This window comes from Motacilla alba, chromosome 7 (genome assembly GCF_015832195.1).
Source record: "Motacilla alba alba isolate MOTALB_02 chromosome 7, Motacilla_alba_V1.0_pri, whole genome shotgun sequence".
Lineage (NCBI taxonomy): Eukaryota > Metazoa > Chordata > Aves > Passeriformes > Motacillidae > Motacilla > Motacilla alba.
The window spans coordinates 16791897-16809447 of record NC_052022.1 but is presented as its reverse complement, the minus strand read 5'-3'; the positions used below and the strand labels follow the sequence as shown (position 1 = coordinate 16809447).

Sequence of the window (17551 nt, the reverse complement as noted above, 5' to 3'; positions counted from 1 at the left end):
TTCTATATAGTTTCAACTACTGGAGATTTGATCTCAATTTTTGTACTGGTTAAAGTAATTTATTTGAATATATTTTGATATTGTTATGTTGCCTTCAAATACAGTGTCTTCACTAACTTAACTAGTGAATGTAATACTGAATTTTGGTTGTAAGGGCTTCTAAGGAGTTAAAAAAATAACACTACTTAAGAAATACTGACATGATTACTACTCACAGAATGCTTGTTGAGATCTAGTATTTGTAAGAAATATTTCTAAGTGTGTCAGTATTAAAACAGTACAAGCAGCTGTGATTCCTCTTACAACACCAATAACAAATTTCTTATATAAACAGAACATTGAATTGGGCTCTGGAATGCATTCTAAATACTTATGGCCTATCTACTAGACTGACACAGATAAATAACCTGTATTCTGCCACAGCGATCAAACAATCCTTGACTGAAGGACTGAAAAATTTGAGTAACTGCTCATTTTGATCTACAGAAATCTTATATGCTTATCACTAAGTAAAATACAAAATTGCTATGATTACTCACATTTCAAAGCAAAGCATGTAACAAAACACTTTGACAAAAGTTTAGGGCAAAAAGTCTGGTGGCAGTGCCTGAGGAGCTAATCAGACAACTCCCCACAGAAACCATACGTAGCTGATTAGTACAAACTATCATTCAGTACAGTCATTCTGAATGAAGTTTGTGATAATAAATTCCTTCTGAAATTAGGTAACTAATTTCTTCACTTCATAAACACAGCTACACTTATACTATCATTATGGGATATGAATACCTTGTTATAATTCTTAGCTAATTCTAACATCTCCTTCACTACTGTTTCATTGAGTTTGCAATGTTCACTGTAGTCCTGAAGTGTCAAACCTTCCATCCAACTCTTCTTATGCAAATTTAGCAGCATCTGCAAGACAAAATCACTTTAGAGCATTCACCACAAAATACTTTCAGAATCCTATGAAGATCTCTTTGACAGGCAACCGATTCATAGTAAGAAGAATATTAAAAAAAAAAAAGATCTTACAATGTCAGTGTTTAAATAGAGGAAATGCAATAATAAACTACTCTACTAGAGTAGAAGACAGATTTGCATACTTCTTAAAGATCGAACTTCTTGAATCCTAAATATGAACATGAAGCATGAAAACATGGGTCATGTTTACTTTGACAGGAATATGTAGATTTGTTTTCTGTGATTTGTTACTTTTGCTGCAGGTTAAGAATGCACAATTGCTTTGTAGGAGGGCTAAGAGAAAATTGAATACTTTAGCCGCCATATAGTTGAACAGTTGAAGCTTTTGGCCTCTGACGAAGTTGAAAAATATTTTAATGCTTGGATTAAATTCATAAAATAGTTACACAGGCTTCACTGATTATCTGATCTGTATGCAAGCAACTGACAGTTATGATAAAACAGACTTCAAAAGTGACCAAAGCATGACTTGTGTGTCTTTGCCTCATATAGAATAAGCAAGCATAAAAACCATAGGATAAAATGTGCAGAGATTTGGTGGTGATAATAGCAGGCACTATTACATATATTTGAAAGGTTTTACTTGACAGTTTCATGTCATCTTGAAAGAGCAAAGGAACAGCTACAATAGCAATTTCTTTATTTTCATGAATAAAGGAAGTGTATTTTGTGGATCTCCGGCACACTTGATGACTATAAGGAGGACTCTTTCAGCAAACAGTTTCAGCTTGCCTTCAATTTGTGAACATTTACTAGACATTTCTGAGAACTGGTAATCCCTGTAATTGCTATCACCTAAATAAAGGTACCTGTTTCATGCTCTGTAGAACCTTCAAAGCAACCTGGCTTTGGAATATGTGAACTGAGTAGAAAGTTTGTGTCATAATTTGTGTTAGCAAGATCTTAGCTGCTGACAGAAGGAGTCGTAGGCAAACTGCATATGGACAGTTTAGCTAGGCTAACTTGATTTTAAAATTAAGGTTTGGTGTGATGAGCTCCTAATCTAATACATGAAGCATGTACTTTTCTTACTACAGATGGAGATAACAGATCACCACCATCATGAGGGGGGTTTGAGATATGTATGAAGCCGCCTCATGAAAGATGTGAGAGAGAGTTGTTACCTCACAGATTAAAGTCTTCCTAACTTGATTATTCTCCTACTTGCAAAGGTAATAACTCATCTATCTAAAGCCATTGACGAAAATACGCACTTGGAACTTCAGACAAGACTGGATTTGGCCAATTGTTGCATTTGACTGGAAACAATAACTCCCTGGAAGCCTCATGGACATTTCCTGAGAGAGCTGGTTTTGTTCAATCAGTTACTCTTTTCAGTAACAGTGAGGTCTTGCAAGTCTGATACTGCACTAAAAATGGTTGTGCATTTCACATATTCTTTCCAACTCCTTAATTTGCACACATATTCCTCCACTATTTGAAACTGGGCTCTTTTCTTATTACTTGTAACTCAGAAAGTCTGAATTCCGTGAAAAAAAACTATTCTGACCATTTCATCATAAGCTTTGAGTTCAATTTATAACCCTAAGAAGGCCATGAAATGCACAAACATATCAGACAACATACACAGAGGATAGAATCTGACTTTCCAAGAATTAACTTCTGTAGATGATACGTAAGCTTTTTTTCTTTCTTTTTGTTTTCTTGGTTGAGACTCTCAAGCTAGATTTTGTATGCAACCTGAAGAAGTTTGATGCAAAAATAGCAAAAAACATTTGTTGTCAGTAGCTCCATAATATTTCTTCTGTAAATGCAGGACATCACTACTTCCTGATACTTAGTGACGTCTTGGGGAGTTGCAATCACACCAACTGGAAGTACCTTCTGTCAAAATGATTACAACAAATAAAAACCCAACATCCCTTGGTTATACATTCCATTTTGAAAAACACAGTTAATTCTCCTAGCTTCAGGAATTCCAGCCTGTGAAAACTGAATGCAGCTAGTATGTTTCTCAGCTTCATCACTGAAAACTTGAAACTTTGTACAAAAACTTGAAACTTAGGTACAGAAAACTGACATGACAACTTTCCATGAGGTGGACAAAAATGTTGTCAAACTATTTGTATGGTCATTAGAATGTGGTTTTGGAAAGTTTTATCACCACGACTGTTCATTCAAGTGCTTTCTGGAAGAGAAGCCACCTATTCCAGGAGAGCTAAAACAATTACAAACTAATTGTAAAGTAACAGCCATTGATATCAGAATATTGCCACAAAATTTTGTATAATGCTTGCAGAACTCTGAATTAAAGCTGAAACAATTACCTTCTGTTCTAGTTCATTCTTCCTGTAGTTGATGGTGATGGAATAGTAATGTCTGTTTAGTCCATGGATTAGTGCCTGCAAAATTTAGGGGAGAAACTGAATTAAAATCACCCTCCGCTGAAATGAAGAAATATCATGAGAAGAAAGCTCATTTCAATATAAATATCTTTAAACACCACTCAAAGGAAAAAACACCAAGAAAAAAATGCAGAGATTACAAGGAGATATGAAGTCAATATACCTGGTTCTATTTCTCTTTTTGTATTCATTAACTGACAGTTATGTTTTCTATTTCTAAACCACAGATTTTTTTTTTCACACAGTAGCAACTATAACAAGAAAAAATGGTAACTGCCTTCAAACATTTGACCGATACATATGCACAAACATATTTCTCTCAAATCCTTCCTCTCTCAATAAATTTGGTTATCACTCCTATTAAAATATTGTTACAAAGAAAAGACTATTTGCTATCTATTTATTTATAACCACAGTCAACATTCCCAAGTTCATTCTCCAGGGTACAATATGAAGAGGGATTAACTGAAGCAAGCAAAAACCTCAGTTAGACAATGTGTATCAAATTAACCTTGGATATTGAAACTAGTTTTATTTTTTAACTGTAAATGAAGGAAAAACCCCCACCTTTTTCACAACAATTATGCCCTCTGCAAATAAAATCTGATCAACTGAGATTAGTTTTAGTGATAGGTGTATGCATGTATTTACTGTTTTGCTCACTCGCATTAGGTATTTCCTTTTACATTTATGACTTAAGGGTGAATTGTATTAATATTTGGGGAGGTAAAATTCTATGATCAATCCTCATCACAGCTAATAGAGTCTATTTTCAAATAGAATTTCACATATGAAGTTTACATTTATAAACAAGATAGAATAAATTATACATAAAGTATGCTGAATTAGTGATAAATCTTGTTTCAAGCATTCCATCTATTTAAGTTTAAATATATATTTAGAGCTATACAAAATGAATGTGTATTTGCATCCTATGCAACTTAATATTTCAGCATTACAAAATTATCTGTATGAAAGCTGAAAATGTTTTCATACATACATTTTAAACAGATTTCTATTGCAAACACATATACAAGGATAAAAAACTACTTGAAAAGTTATGAGAATTAGCACTTATATAAAAGCATTACTTGTGCAACTCACTTTAATTAAGCTTGTAAAATACAGGTTTTATTATCAATAACAGAATTCATAGTTTAAACTATTAACAGTAAGTAATTTCCACTGCCATTTTCTTATCCCACTCAAAATGACTGCATATGAGGTTTTGGTGTTTGTGTATAAACTCATGTGTAGATATTTAGGAAGCTTAAAGTTTGACAAATAGGTTTGCCTTCTCCCACTACCCTCTCCCTTTCCTCCCCCTTCCAGAAACTACCCTTTAAAAGAGTGGGCAAATGTGAAAGGTAAACAACTGTAAAAAAGCTGAAAGGGAACTCAAGAAAAAAACATACACACACAAAAAGGGAGTGAAGCCAAGGCATGTACTACTCTATTATTCTTCTTCCTGAGACTTTAAGTAATGTCCTGTAATTCCTGCTTCAAGCCCAGCTGAAATCAGTATTTAGTTTGCTTCTGTCCTCAACTGGGTCAGAATTTTATTCAAGGCTTAAAATAAAAGTAAAACAATACTGCAAGAGCTCTTGCAGCTTTAGGAACAGAGTACCATTTAAAATTATGATTTTTATCATAACAGGGACATTTGCAACAGCTCATTGCCAGCTTGCAAAAAATCAACACAAACAAAAACTATCCATTTTAATAACAGAAACCCAAAATCCCATGGCCAAAATATGCCACGCTGTAATGACAGTGATCTTAAAATAATGAAGCTGAACAATACTGCAGGGGTTTCCAAGGGAAAGCATTACACATGGTCTAGAAAAGCTCAGTTAGAAAAGCTCTGAAACATGCAAGCACAGGCTTGCCTACATCCAGTCAAGAGTATTAGCCATTTATTTCATACTCATTATTGTTTGCAGTTTTGACCAATTCAAAAATCAAAAGTAAAACACAGCCTCCTGAAGCAGACACTCTTTAATTTTAAGACGCCTTTTTGTTAGCATTTTTATTAACAGCAACGAGTTTCAACGTAGTAGTAACAAAAAACCAACTTCTCTTTCACCAGATAAGGGTATGGTGATCTAGGACCTCTCAAAGGATGGCTCTCTCAGAGCACAAATTCTGCCATTGTTTCAGCTCTGCTCTGACTAGTGGATGGTCTTTTTCTTCGACGTTTACTTAGCAAAATATTACTTTTATTGTTCAAGTAATGGAAACAAAAGCAGGAACTGGGCTTCATGGTTTCAAGGACACATGCCTTTAGAATACATAATAAGGGGGAAAAGTTTTTTAAAGGAAAAAACAGTGAGACAGAAGAACGACAGGGATAAAAGCATTAATCACTCCAGAGGATACTTGTTTCAGGATAGAAGCCATTTCTCAAAATAAAGGCTTGCTACAGTGAAGACCATAACTTTTGTCTTTTAAGTGAAAGTCAACTTCAGAAATCAAACTTTGAGTATTTAAGTTTCACAAATGTGTATTCAAAAGAAACATTACAGCAGAAGCCAATCAAGCATCCATTTTATCCATAGAATATCCTCCTCCACCATTTTTTCAGGAAATTACTGCATTACATAAAAATCAGGGATTAATTATTTAAGACACAAGGTTTAATCTAGATTACATAACAAGTAAGAACCTCTATAAACTCACAGTAAAAGAAAAGAGAGACGTTTTCCCATAATTTATTTGTGAGTAGCTTAACTTGAAGAAAGATGAGATGTTGATAAGCAGCAGTTTTTCAGCAGGACTGAAAACAGCACTTGTCTTGCATCACATGTTATGTCATCTATTGTCACTTTAAAAAGTTTGCATTTCCATAAATTTATACTTCAATCTTTGCTGTACACATTAAATACATGCATTCACACTTAGGTAGCTAATTTAGGGCTCAGTTTTAAACCCCTCACATACACACATCCATTGATAAATCACATCAATTATAAATGCATGTGGAAAAATGCAACAGAGAGCACAATAAATAATCTGTAACCTACTGTTTTAAGTACCTTTCCCAAAAATTGATAAATAAATCCTGCAATTTACAGGACAAGCAGCACTAGGTTTACCTGGATAGATGGCTTGTTTAGGTGACCCAGATTTGAAGTTGTTTGTCGTGGTTCATGTCCTAAGACCATCATATTAGCATTGATCAATCTGAAGGCATCAATAACAACCTGTAAAAACAAGATGTCAAGTCAATTCTTTTTAGAAAATGCAACTAATAGAGCCAAGCAACAGTGGACAAGGCACAATCAACTCTCATCTGTTTTTGGCCTTTATCCAGAAAATCATTTAATTATAATATTAATAAAAAAGAACCTCCTGCTGGCTATGTGATCAGCACACTACACTGCCTTGTATTGTAAGGTGACACCAATTATTACCTTTTCCATGGAACTGTAAGTTTTATATACATTATATCACCATATAATACTGAATTTTATGTACACTTAGAGTAAGTCTCAAAACTATGCATATGTTTGTCACCTAAATCTTATCCAATCAAAATGAATGACAGAGAGAGACTAAAACTGAAAGTGAGCACAAGCTAAGGGACCAAGTCTAAAGCCCAGTCCTGTCACATCAATTATACTACCACAATACTTGAAATGACAACAAAATTATAGCCAGCAAGGAACTTGCCCCATGTATTCCCTTCTAGTCAGATGCTTTTTGCTTCTTGTGACTACGAAAGGGTCTATAAACTGTCTGATGGATTAAAAAGTCCTTGTCAGTGTCATGCTCAGGAGTAAAAAATAGAGCAAAAGAAAACCAAGGTCATTTATGATTTAAAGGTACATGGTAGGTAGTATTCAGTGCTATTTTATTGCAAATAATGTAAACCCATCACTGATTCTTACTCTGTCCTGTGCTAAATTCATCTATGAAAATTTTTGCAAAGAGAAATTCAAGGTCCCACACAATTAGACCCCCACCTCCGTCCAAAACCTATAGAAGCTGAAACAGACCTAAGAACGTGCCAACAATACACTCAAACCCACTCTTACTGTGTGCTGACCAGCACAGGTTTGTAACTGCAAGAATAATTCCTGTTTAGGTTCCAGTCTTTTAACTGGACCAGGGCAGGTATAGCCTCGCACGTCCACTAAAACAGTACCAAGCAGACTTTGCAGGCATCTTGTCTGCATGTGTTTGGAGAGTTATTAACTTAAATCTCCTTTAAACAGCTTTTCTATAATAATTTTTATTCTTTTCTTCTCTGTACTGTGAGTTGGACAACAGATGCATTTACATGGCTGGTTTGATATTCTGAGGAATTAGACTTGAACCTTGTTTACGCTGAACAGACAAGAAATCAACCACCATTACTGAAAACCTGCAGAGAAAGTGACAGAGTCTCCCACCTTGTTCCAGCACTTTCCTCTCCATTTACACAAATATTAATAACTAAATAATATGTAGTTTTTAGGATTAAAAGAAAAAACATTGAGGTCCTTCATGTGGAGATGAAATTAATTGGCAAGTATTTATAACAAAAAAATCATCAGGTGTAAACAGAAAAAAACCACAAACTTATCACCAGTTGTGGTTTACTTTTGAGACCCAAGTGAGACAGTGGTGTTGACTGAGTGCCACTAAGGGCTATTGCTTGGTCTCTCTGCTGGCCAGATCCACCTGCATATGCCATGTTTTCAAATTGCTTGCAGAAATCCTTCCAAAAAAGATCTTCTTTATTAACAATGTTCAGTTACGATCCAGTTAAAGTGAGTTACCGGTGATTTTTTTTTCTTCACAACAAAAAAAACCACAATTCAGATTTAGAATGCAGCAGAAGTATGCTATCTGATATCAATGCTACAAAAAAAGAATTACATAAAGAATAATTCTCAGAAATATCTAAAACAGTTACTATATATCTATACATTCCTTCTCATAACATAAGAAGTAATTGTGGTTTTTAAATTTTTTCACAATTTTTCTTTCTCTTAGAACACTTGTGACAAGCTTTTGTATATATCTTTGTATTCCATTTTAACCAGAAGCTCTAATTTATCAACATCTGGAAATGCTCAACCATAACAAACAGGCAGTATAAATTAAAAAGTCAAGCAAAGCAAGGCAAAAAAAAAAAAAAAAACCCCAAAAAAGCACACCTGCAGTTCTCCAGAGACTAGCTAGACAATGGAAAAAAACCTAAGCAAGCAAAAATTTACCCTGAGGAGCAAGAAACATGAACTGGGCAGTATACTAGAATGACAAGGAGTTGCTTTATAACTTACTAACAACCCCATATCTGGACCTGAATTTAACTGAGGACATTATTAGACAACGTTGAGCTTATCCAGAAAGAATGGCATTGTCCAGCATAGATTTGTTTTGGGGCTTGAGCCATGTGAAATTTAAAAAAAAATTATTTAACTTTTTTTTTTTTTTTTTAACAAGAAAATTCAACATTTTGGTTAGAGTTTTCAGGTTAGTTAAATTTCACATTAAAATATGAGAACAAGTTCCTGAATTATTTATGAATGATACTGAATATTGCTCAAACATCTTAATTCTGAGCAGAAGTAACTTTCATTATGTTTTGGGTACAAGCAGCATGGGAAAACACTGCACTCTCTATCTCTCCTCCTGAAAAAAATGACATGCAAGTATTTCCTAAGTAGAGCAAATATAAATCTAACAGAAAGCATTATGAAAAACTGAGATCACAAATACCAAATATTATGCTTTTAAAAGGGATAAAATTACAATTCCTACAATCTCAGAGGGGTACAAAAAGTAGATGTGCAAATGTTATTTTTCATCTTAGTTGCACTCTGATGACCAGTGGTAACTAAATACTTTAACTACACTAAGATTAAAGGAATTTGCTGCTATCACTATAGCAACCATCTTAAAGAAACTAACATGCTCAGCAACCTGGAGGCTAAATTTAGACCTAATACACAATAAAAACATAAATACAACAATAAATTCTACATATTCATTTCTATGAAATGTAGTTGCTTTTTTTCATAGTGAGCATAAATCTGTCCCGCCTTTAGAGGATTACATAAAAATAAATAGACTCATTAATGTCCAGTGTACTAATGAGCAATGGGTGAAGTAGGTGTTAATTACGCCACAGTAAGATCCAAGAAAAAAGCCCCAGTGAGCACTTGGAGGTGTGTACAAGTTGAAGTCTCCTCTCTATGTTTGTGTATTTCGAAGTACAGAATGATGCAGACTGATGACAGAAACATGGTCACCCCCTATTCTATGATGGAACCTTTAGACACAGTATTTTGAACAAAGAACTTCTAAGTATTAATTAAACCCAGCACAAACCAGCACTCTATTGCTTAGATTTTTGTTGTAAAAAGTCAGTATTTTCCAACCACAAAATTTAAGCTTTCTTTGTACTTAAGTTACCTATATAATATAATACAGCATGTATTCTTCTTGTAAAAATTTGTTTCCGAGCTTCATTCTAAATTCCTTTCCTAAAAAGATGTTAAAAAGTTAACCAGAAGTCTATGTTATTGGGATGCTTTCCAGAAATTTGAAGGTAAATTTTTAAAAATGCACTTCCATAGTGCAACTCTTTCACCACTCTGACCATTTAATTTTTCCTTGTGTAAGTGTCTCCAGACTTTTCAGAGGTCATTTCAACAGCAGACAGCTTATAACAAAACCATTAGCAGTTTGGCTAGCTTAAGGAAACCTCTTACTTTCCTTTTTTGTTTATTATCACTGCATGAATCTGCAGCATATGAGAGTTTATAATTTCTCAGGCTTGTTAAATTCATGTTAAAGGTCTGTTTTCTTGTTGAATAAATTTTGTTCATATAATGCTGCCTATTTCATATACTGAGTCTTTAATAGCACCTTTGGTCTATGCGCAACTCACAGATCAAAACAGAGGACTAAAATAGGGGTTGATGATGCTATTTACATGTGTGATTCCTGCTGTCTTCTTGTTAGTAGCTTTAATATAATAGAAGACCTTGTCTGTTTTGTAATTAACACATCTTTACTGGAGAGATATTTGGAAGTGATTGCTGTGAATATACTGGTTAGTAAAATAAACACAATCACACACCACTTTCTGTTATCAGACAAATTTGTGAATTGTACACATTATACTCCAGATCAACAAACTGTGATATAACAGCCAAGTAGAAGACACATTTATATAACCCTTTATTTTTCTGAAAATATGTATTCAATCTGACCTTGCAAATATAATTAGCTTGTGGGATGTGTGGATTTCAGTACCATGGATGCTTTACTAATTGCAGTTCTTGGAAATAGATACTAAATATTTGGAAGCTGCCAATACAAAATAAAAACTGCATCTTTTTGTACATCTGTCTTAGCTTCAAAATGCATAATAATCTAAAAAACAATAACTACACAGCATTTTTTTAGCATTTGCCTGGGGTCAACAGCCCACACTAGAGTCCACAGAATGTATTTTTAGGAAGAAAATTTACAATTATGTCCTGTGTAAATTTCAGGACAGCTATAATTAATATTATTAAAATTTACTCACAATCTAAGATGAGCACTGGACACCTCAACTGTTAGCCAGAGAAAACTGGCCTCTTACTGTCTCCACACAGTTATTAAAAATAATGGCTTGATGAAAATTTAGGGTATTTAGTAGCCAGACTTTTTTAGCTTCTCCTGCAAGTGTGAATGCTATCACACTATATATGCTATAGTTTCTTACTATCAGATACTGATAATACTTGAATATTATCAGTTACTCTAAAACAGGCATCATAACTTTGTGGGGTATTTAAAAATACAGATTAATTCAAGAGTACTTTACACACTTGATTCTTAAATCCCTTCCAACATTAAATATCTAAACAATACTGAATGAAATAGCTTTGTTTTTCAAGTCCCACTATATTTTAGTGGTAAACATCAGTTAGGCATAAGTCAGTCTTTATTGTTTAAATTTTAAAAAAATCTAACATCAATATTTTTCCAGTGAAGAATCTATGGCATATGGTGACTATCTTTAAAAATGCATTGTATCCTTGGAATTCAAATAGCAATGCATTGTTTATGCCATATGTTTATGAACAAACATACCAGTGCTTAAAGACAACTGCAAAGGATAGAGTGTGGTTCTGCCAGGTGTGGAAAAAGAAGTAATGTCCCATCTAAAATCTCTTTTATCACCTGCAACTGACCTGTTATCAACTGCTTAGTTTGTTTCTAGATTCTTTAAAAATGAAATGGAACACGTGACCAGAGAAGTGCAGCTCAGGTTTATGACCATTTCGTTATTTATGCTGCCATGCACTGTTAGACAACTACAAGTGAAGAACATCTTCTGTCCCCTGCAAGCCCACAACATAAAAAATTCAAAGAAATCGTACTTTTTATGCCATTTCCAATGAAAAGCACTAAGAACTGAAACTGACTCATGCCAAATGCATATCACTGAATTGCTGTGATTGTGAGTTTGAAGTTTGCAACATGGAAATTATTTATAAAATGTCAATTTTAGCTCTGGAAAACATATTCCTAGGAGTATGTGCATTTCCCTTCTCTATCCTTAGAGAATTATTTACTTGTGGTCAAATCTGCAGTACAACTTCAATATCCATACTGGAAGGGGAAGAGAACTACAGCATAATACATTTATCTTGACAAGTGAGGGCATGCATCCATAACTCCCATGTAGCTGAGCCACAAGTTTTAAAGCTATATGCTTTAATGAAGATAAATGGACTATTCTACATTCACCACAGGAAAAGGAAATTAAACATTTAATACTTTTCAATTAAGTCTTAGAACTTTCTGTTTTAGGGAAGGGCATGAACTCAAGTAACCTACGTAAATGGTTTAGTAGGTAAACATACATGACTTAATTAAATCAGAAGTCCAAAGGACATTACAGAACAAATTTTGGAACATTAGGATTGATACTAACAATTTCAGCACTCCATTAAAAAAACAGGAGGCAAAATATGCAAAATATGTGAATCTGGATATGCATAACCACTCTAGAAAATGTAAGAAAACAGTGGTGCACTGGCAATAATAAAACTATGTGGTTTATGCCTAGGTTTACACAGCCTGAACTGAAAATGCCAAGTGGCCAACAGTGTGATGATGCAGACACAATTCATCTCTCACAAATGTGATTCTCCAAGCCAAAGAACATCAATCTTTACTGAATCAACAGTGATCAAACCCAGCACAAACATACAACTTCCTTACTCTCCAAACCAGGCTCCTATTGAAACTTAGTTCTTGCCTAGATCAAACCATAATGTTTCTGTCCAGTCAAGGGCAAGAAATAGCACATTACTGTATGTACTACACACTGTGCATAATGTCCAGAAAGGTACCCTTGATACATCCATCAAAATTACATACTGCAAAGTTATGTTATCCATTTTAGAATTTTTCCATTTACAATAGGAAAGTATTAGCAAATCCAGTTCTAACAATGGAAGTTGTTCCAGGTATAAAAGATTCTGACAAAACTGTAGGCATCCTGTTTTAAAATACATTTTCCTCTAAATGCTATCTGCATAATGATTCACAATAAACAGATACGTCTCCAAAGTAGTGACAATACAGTCAATTCACTGTTTAGTTTGGCTGTTTTTAATTACTAATTTCAACTGTGTTACTTATTTTTAACTGTACCCTGAAGACTGTGGAATTAATTTGTGTCTAGGGAAGACTAAGTCAAACTCACGATCTAGACAAGTGCATGAAGTGGGCTGGAGGAGCTAGGTATATTAAAAAAGTCTTATTAGGAGGCTCCAATCTGTTTACACTTCTCACAAACTTAATTCTTAATGGGCTATTTTAAATCTCAGGCATTACACTAGTGTCTCCATACATCTTGCTTCAAGGATTGCTCTTTTTCTGCCTTCTTAAATAACAAAGCCTCTTTAAATCCAGTGGTTAATTCAAACAAAGAAAGGAAAAAGACAAGTTCAAAGGAAAAATAATAGCACTTTGATAAAAGAGTGGAGTTTTAAAACCATGCAATATTTCAAAAAACTGGTGTAAAACATGCTCAGCTGAAGAACATCTTGTAGCTAGATGGTAATTCCAATATTCAGGAAATTAATTGTTAAATCGCTGTCTGCTACTGGTTTCAGTGTTTTAGACTAACAAGTAATTACCAAGTTATGAAACCATTCACACACACATTTGTCTTGATAAACTGGGAAGATGTGCAGCACAAAAACGAAGTCACCAATCTGAAACGATGTAATACATAGGCAATTTAATCTAAACTGGAACATAAAAGTAGCAAGAGATCAAAACTACTTGCAAATCTCTATTTTTATGGCCAGCATGCAGCAAAATTAACATCTATTACTCTGAAGAGAAAAAAACCTGAAACCAGGTATTAACAGATCCGTAATGCTCATATAGATCACTAATTATGCACAGGTGGTCACTTAGATTTACAAGTACCAATGAACAAAAAAGGGGAAAGAGGTTGCTAAAATAAGTCCTCCAGCTCTCCCCAGGGTTTTCATTTGTACAAGGAGAATAAAACAAGCATGTGTCTTTCTCTCCCTCCAGCACGACAAGAGTAACTTTTTTCATACTTCAAAAATTACTGAAATAACAAATTATAAAGTTCAGCACATTTTTTACTCATTTTTGAATAAAATTCTGAAGATCTCATAAGCTGAACAAAAGAAAGCAATTTTCAACTACCAATAAAAAGAAACTGCATGCACAAAATGGTTTCAGACTACAGCCCACATTCTGCCTCTTTGAAGTAAAACCCTTCCAATTCCAGAAGAGGTTGCTTGGACCACAGGACAAGGCTCTTCAATGATGTATGTGGCAGCAGACAGTAGTAATAAACTGAAAAGAGCAGCTGCTGACCATATGCATACAAAGGAAAAAAACTAACTGCAAGAAAAATAAAATATTGGAACAGGAATTGGCATGAGGCTGTTGAATCTCAAGACTCAAGTGGACAAAACACTAAGTGAGCGGATCTGAACTCAATGTTGAAATTTTGCTCACCACAAAGTTGGGCTAGATGATCTACAGAGATCAACTAGAATTACTTTGATTTACCAGGCTACCCAAATGTACATATTTATTTTCTTTTACCATCTGAATGAGTTTAAGATAAGGATAAAGCACCACAGCAAAATCCTCTTATGAATGCGGCAGGATCTGGTTTTAAGCACAAGATTAAGATGCATAGCATATTTGTTTCTAACTGTCTGAGGTGACTGAAACAGAATTTATAAAAAAGTTATTGCAAAGACAACTATTTTCCTCAGCAAACAATTAAAAAAAGAATTTTGCCATAAATCAACAGATCTTCCTACAAATACTTCAGACAGTGCCTTGCTAGAAAAAAATATGGTTTAACAGAAATGAAAGTTTGCTGTATGAGTAATAGATTTTGCTACCAATCCTGCTAAACACCACAGTACCAACAAGTTTCTCAGATGTACAAAATGGACTTCTGGCAATTTTGGATATTTTATCGATCCTTATGCAAGCAATTCTTAATCAAGGGAAACCAGTTAACTCTCTCAGAAGAACAAAATATTTAAAATGGTGATTTTGTTATAATAAAGATACAAAGTTTAAAACAGGTCAAAAAAGAAAACACCACCTTTTTTTCTTTTAAATTAATTTAACAATATAGTGAGTACAACGCATTAAGTTAATGCTTTTGGAGTTAAAGCTACTATGATACAGTGGGTTTAGTATAGTTATATTTTCCTTAAGAGGTGATGAACAGCTGCTAAGTTAAGGTCCAAAAAAACACATTTATTTTTAACATTTGGCAAAGGTTTATGGTTCTCTGTACAGACATTTCAAAGTGTATGTTGGAAATTAATATGAAATGTCAATATTTAGCTTTATTCCAGATCTTTAATGAAATTACTGCTTCTGTGAAATATTCTAAATATTATTACAGCTCCCATTGCACAGATTGAAAAACTGGAGGGGATAAAAGAAAAGTTTATTAGTAAGTATAAAATGAAACAACAGCTAGCCAGGTTGCCCCATTGGCCATATTTCAGCATGTTTACTTTGATTTCATTCAAAGAAACCAAGCTAAAAAAAAAAAAAAAAAGTTAAAACAAAGCTTTTCCTTTCTGGGTTCCGAGACCACTGACCTTCAGTTCAAACTCACTGCTCTGTTACAAGTTTATTTTACAGACAATTAGAGCACTATTAGCCTAAATATTCCAAAATATGGTACACAGTCATGAAAAAACCTAATCTGTGTGCAAGAATATGTATGCAGAATAGTAAGGTCAGTATTTGGAATTACTTGTCCTTCATGTATCCTACTATATTTACGCAAAAATATGCCAGTCCTAAAATGGTCATTAAAGCAATTGGCATTAAATCCACAGATGGATATGAGGGGTTTATTTTTATATAAGGATTTTTTATACTACTTTTTATTTTTGCTCATTGGCTTTAAGACATAAAATGATTGGCTTTTTTTTAACTGATGAGAATCACAGGTATATTTATTTTTAAACTGCAATCATACATCCCTGTGCTATGTAGAAAACGTGTATGGGGACAAGACAGTTAACAAAGAAGTTAACAAGTTTTCCTTTTCCACAGTAACAGGGCAAACTGCTTTTTAATGTTTTAGCTAGTCAAGGTGAACCTGAGATTCCTCATCAGAATTCACTGCAACTTCCTGACACATGAAAATAACCTCTGCTCCAGTTATTCTTCACTAGCACAGCCATGACTGCTTCACTGACCACAAACTATGGCAATTTATATGGGCATGGACCTGCCCTGAGGCAGCTTCAAAATTAGCTAATGTGCTATTTTGGGCTTTGCTTTTAAATACATCAAATCTCAGACAAAACAAGCCATATTAAAATCTTCTATGCCACATGTTCACTGTATTTTTTTGCCAGACAGTCCTGCTAGTGTAAGGTATAATGAGTAATGATCTTGGACTCATGTAGCTAAAGCTCACCAGTATAATGGTTACTACACCAGCAAAATTACCTCTGCAAGTGGCTCTTCATGCTGGCAAATGCAGATACTTTCCTGAAATAGCTCTGTAGCACACAAAGAGGCTCTGGGTGCCATGATAAGTTAACCAGGCACATGAAGCACTGGAACCTCACCTAAGAAAGCCCCTTGAACAATAACATATCTGTTCTTCTCTCAGTTCATTGACAATCCAAACACTCTTAATGTAAGCGATCTTGCCAACCAGGATCATAAAACTCGAACACATTCCACATCTTCCAAATCAAGAAGTTAATTACAAGTGGTATTCATAATTTGGGAGATTCTTTTTATTTCTAAGCTTTAAAAGATGCACTTGCCAGAAACATGACAGATGTAAATTTTTTTTAACATGAAACCTGAGAACGTAATTTAATCTGACTGTAGCAGCTAAAAATGTGTATGAAAAACAAACATTACAAGACTTCCAGTAATCTCAAGTACTGGCAGCAATGCCATAAGAGCAGCTGTAACTGAGAAATGCTTAGATGGACAAAAATTTATTCACATCCAAAATAAATATGCCAAAGATTACTTTATTGAAGATCTCAATGATCTCAAGGACAGACATCTATGTCAAACAACAGTGGCAATACAATTATTTTAAAAAGAAGCACTTAGTGAGCAAGTGTGCAGTGTGACTTATTGGGAGGCTTTTCTTCTTAATGGATTTAATAGTTAGTGAGGTCTAAATTAATTACTAATAATAGTCTTGACAATTATATTTTCACAAAACAAAAAGAATCCTATTTCAACATTTCAACTGGAGTGGGAAAAAAAGTTCTAGGAAAAATAAGTTAGGAATAATTAAGTATTCTTCTGCATCTCACAACCCCACCCCCCCAGACTACCTGTATTTTCTTCTGCACTTTAAGCAATTAAAAAAGGAACAAAATTTATACAGATCTAATACCTTCTAAACAACCAGAAGCTAATAATTTTTGATTGCCTGTTACATAAATGTATTTGCTATAAAATTCAGAATTAAAAAAAAAAAAACCACAAAAAACTGAAAAGCAACTGTAGCTTCAGAACATTCTGCTATGAAATTAAGTGAACTCATAGTTTGGTATCTTTAATAAGTTCTGCCTCACAGGAAATATGATACTACAGTTTTATAGAAGACGAACACTTTTGAAATATTTATAAATTTACATGAATATCATCCATATAGACCATGACGCATTTCAATAATTATTCTACAGTAC

General features: G+C 34.0%; 1 protein-coding gene across 1 annotated transcript in view; it reads right to left on the bottom strand.

The window, feature by feature from the left end:
* PSMD14 (proteasome 26S subunit, non-ATPase 14) overlaps positions 1-17551 on the bottom strand; it is a 46686-nt gene that overhangs the window by 3011 nt on the left and 26124 nt on the right. Inside the window, exons 9-11 of the mRNA XM_038142561.1 lie at positions 6446-6553; positions 3273-3347; positions 790-915 (exon numbers count right to left, since the gene is read on the bottom strand). Of these exons, the coding sequence (XP_037998489.1) occupies positions 790-915; positions 3273-3347; positions 6446-6553 (309 nt within the window). The remainder of the gene's footprint in view (positions 1-789; positions 916-3272; positions 3348-6445; positions 6554-17551) is intronic.